Source organism: Euprymna scolopes, chromosome 15, assembly GCF_053919585.1.
Source record: "Euprymna scolopes isolate OS-2025 chromosome 15, ASM5391958v1, whole genome shotgun sequence".
NCBI classification, from domain to species: Eukaryota; Metazoa; Mollusca; class Cephalopoda; order Sepiida; family Sepiolidae; genus Euprymna; species Euprymna scolopes.
This window is the reverse complement of record NC_136496.1, coordinates 82,478,204-82,482,166: the sequence shown is the minus strand read 5'-3', so window position 1 is coordinate 82,482,166 and position 3,963 is coordinate 82,478,204. Positions and strand designations below refer to the sequence as shown.

The following is a 3,963-nucleotide window of genomic DNA, read 5'->3' as shown; positions in this document are numbered from 1 at the left end:
AGAGAGATTAGGAAGACTATTTAAAGCTAATAAGCGAGTGTTAGCTAACTCAGATAAGGAATTAGGTAATACGCATACAGTAAAAATGTTGATTGACACAGGAGACCACCAACCAATAAAGATGAGGCCGTACAGAACGCCTATTTGGAAGAGAGAGTTGGTTGAGAAAGCAGTGAAGGAGATGGGAGAGGCTGGTATTATTGAGACGTCTCAATCACCTTGGGGTTTCCCAGTAGTAGTAGTAGAGAAAAAGGACGAAGGAAATAGATTTTGCATAGATTTTAGAGAACTTAATAAGATAACAAAATCTACTGCTTATCCCCTGCTCTTGATAGACAACATTTTGGCGATGCTAGGGAAAGCTACATGTTTTCCTCCTTAGACTTAAGATCAGGTTACTGGCAAGTGGCAGTAAATGAGAAGGACAAACCTAAAACGGCTTTCTGTTGTCACATGGGGTTGTTCCAGTTCCGTGTCATGCCGTTTGGGCTAGCAGGAGCCCCTGGTGTTTTTCAATCATTAATGGCAATAGTGTTGAGAGGATTTGAACATTTTGCCATGGCATATTTGGATGACATCTTAATATTCTCAAAAACCCTGGAAGAGCACTTTAAGCATTTACAGGCTGTGTTAGATCGTCTGAAATATCATGGCTTGAAACTAAAAATAGAAAAGTGTCAATTTATGAGAAAAGAGACTAAATATTTAGGATTTATCATAGACCAATCTGGAGTAAAGCCAGATACTGATAAAGTAAAGATTATAAGGGCAATGCCAGAACCTCAAACAGTTAGACAAGTTAGAGCATTTATAGGAACTGTAGGTTATTACAGAAGGTTCATAGCAGGGTTCTCTAGAATAGCTATACCACTAATTAATCTAACGAAAAAATACGCTAGGTTCAATTGGACCGAGGCATGTCAGAAAGCATTCAATACGTTAAAAGCGGAACTGACATCCATTCCTTTATTGATTTATCCCGATTTGAACAAGCCTATGGTCCTATATACGGATGCTAGTGATACGACTCAGCCGTGTGAAGAGGCAGAAGCTGTAATCCCGGGAATAAAGGATGAAATGCCTATCTATTTTCTCTCTCACTAGTTAACAAAGACCCAACAGAAGTGGCCCGTGATTGAAAAAGAGGCCTATGCCATCGCGTACGCTATACAAAAGCTGCATTTTTATTTAGCGGGTGCGACGTTCGTGATAAAAATTGATCATCGTCCATTACAGTACTTGTTCGATGCTGAATGGAAGAATCGAAAGATGCAACTGTGGGCTATGCAACTGAGTGGATACGACTGTAAGATAGAGTACCTGTCCGGAAAAGAGAACACATGTGCAGATTTATTATCTAGAATTCCCGAAGCGGTAGGGGAAGAAACTGACGCTAGTGATCAGAATCAAGTTAATGATAATAACTATAGAATTTGCGTACTCAACTCTCAGCAATTGCAGAATAGGCTCTCGGAGATGGAAGATGAAATAGAGCCAGAAGAAAATGACTCTCAAGTCTTATTCCGATAAGATTGCGTGGAAATTGATAGACCTGAAACTGCTTAAGTTAGAAGCGAGCAGGGACAAAGAGTATATCGAACTTAAGAAATCGCTAGTAGAAGGGAAATTACCGCGTTCAAAATCGAGAAAATGTCTGTTGGAAGATGATCGGGTATACTATGTAAATGGGGAAGAAAAGAGCCCAATGTTACGCTTGTATGTCCCGGATGGTCACGTGAGGGCCAGTGTAGTGCAGGTAGCACATGACGGGTTAGGTCATATAGGTATTGATAAGACTTACTCGATTTTAGCGAAGAAATACTATTGGTCTGGTATGTATAAACATATCCACTCCTATGTGACGGAATGTGTCACTTGCCAGAAGCGGACTGTTAAAGGCGCTAAGACACCCCTAATGGAGACTGATATTCCATCATATCCATTTGAGAAGTAGAGCATGGATGTCTCAGGGCCATATAATAGTAGTAACAAGGGAAATAAGTATATAGTCAGCATGGTCAATTGGTTAACAAGCTGGGTAGAGGCATTCCCGGTGCAAAGGAAGGATGCACAGACCATGGCGGAGATACTTATAAATGAAATTTTCCCTAGGTATGGTGTCCTACGTATGTTGGTGAAAGACAATGGCAGAGAATTTGTAAATGCCACTATAAGGGAGGTGACGGGATATTTAGGAGTGAAACATATTACCACCTCTCCATACCACCTCCAGAGCAATGCTAAAGTAGAGAGATTCCATAGGTTTTTGGGAGATACGCTGTCGAAGTTATCAGAGGACGAAGTCGAGAATTGGGACTTGTTCTTGAATCAGGCCTTAGTAGCGGTCAGATTTTCACATAACGATACGACTAAATTCTCTCCATATTACCTGATGCACAGTAGAGATGTAGTGTTACCATTAGATAATTTTCTACTACCAAAAAAAAGGTATACTGGGGAAGAAAATCATAAAAAAATGATTGAGCAGCAGATTTCTCTGTTTGGTGAAGTGCGTCGAAGGATTAACTCAGCACAGAAAAAGCGTAACAAAAGAGTCAACGATGGAAGGGTTAAAAAAACATATGGAGTTGGCGACCCGGTATACTACAGAGCCCAAGTTAGAAAAGGAAAATTAGATCCTAGATGGAAACCGTACTATAGGGTAGTAAAACAAACGGGACCGGTAACATATAAAATATGGGATCAACTGACGAATAAAACGAAGAGGGTTCACGCGTCAGATATCTGTGAAGCCAATATAAGGAAGTAGAAAATTCCTAATATACAGACAGACAGACCTGTAAGGAAAGCCACCCTGATAGATCCGGAAGGAGATCGGGAAGATACGGATAGTTGGGCTGATGATGAGATAGCAGATGAACGGGAGTTAGAGGTAGAATTTGAGGTAGAGGATACAGACTTACTAACAGAGATGACAACTACGCCTCCAGATTCGGAAGGTTGGGAATCTGAAGATGATATTCCATTATCGGTACGGAGAGATAGAGAAGCTGGTAAGGAGAATAGAGCTGAAGAATCAGAAAGCAATACGATACCGTCGACACAGCCCCCAGAAGTAATAGGCGACGTGATGAGACCTAGACTTCTGAGAAGCAGCATAAAACGATCTATCAATGTTATCTCAAAACGAGGGAAAATTAAAAATAGCTATGAAGAAGATAAAGAAGACGAAGAAAGTCCAATTAATTCTATCGTAAAGTTATTTGGGGAAATGGAATTGAGTGATTGAAATAAAAATGGAACAAATAATAAAAGAGCGTTACTATGTGTATTTGTAGGATGCGTCGCCTGATAATGATGATGGTAATGATGGCTGGATGGACAGTAGCGCTGCGCCACACACACAGCACAATATTTAAGAAGACCAGCGAGGTGACAATTACGCACTCTAAGTGGATCTTGACATTCGTCATCGATCTGGGAGCGTATCGGAAGTTTCAAAGGGAACTAAAACACGGTTGACTTAGCGGCGGACTTGAATCTGAAAATGCAGAAAAATCAATCAAAACTTGGAATAAATTCTGATCCAGCGTTATTTGTATCACTAGGAGGACGTTTAGATAAGATGAAACAAAAACTCCGATACGTCGGAGGATATTTTAGGGATATTGGATTACTGGCAAAAGAAGGGACCCAAAAAACGAGTTAGAAAGAGATCTATACTACCTTTCGTAGGTAAAGTACTACACATATTATTCGGTACAGTATCAGAAAGTGACACAGAGGCATTAGGAAAGCATATAAGCGGTTTAGAGGAAAATCAACAGAAGATAAAGCACGTCGTAGGGGAAAGTTTATCGATAGTGAATGTTACTAGATACTAACTAACAGAACATATACAAAGAATTAACTGGCTATCTCATACGGTCACAAGCCTAAAGGGAAGTTTGACTTTTATGGCTAGAAGAATACGTACCGTAGAGGCTGTAATTGGGCAAATAC

At 40.2% G+C, this 3,963-nt stretch overlaps 1 protein-coding gene across 1 annotated transcript; it reads left to right on the top strand.

The window, feature by feature from the left end:
* The first annotated feature begins 1,504 nt into the window (after positions 1-1,504).
* LOC145294187 (uncharacterized) lies at positions 1,505-1,954 on the top strand. The gene has a single exon (XM_080141295.1). The coding sequence runs from the start codon at positions 1,505-1,507 to the stop codon at positions 1,952-1,954; it is 450 nt and encodes a 149-aa protein (XP_079997421.1).
* Positions 1,955-3,963: the final 2,009 nt, after the last annotated feature.

Excerpts from the sequence above, each read along its gene's own strand:
- LOC145294187 (XM_080141295.1), top strand. The coding sequence starts at position 1,505 with ATGACTCTCAAGTCTTATTCCGATAAGATTGCGTGGAAATTGATAGAC.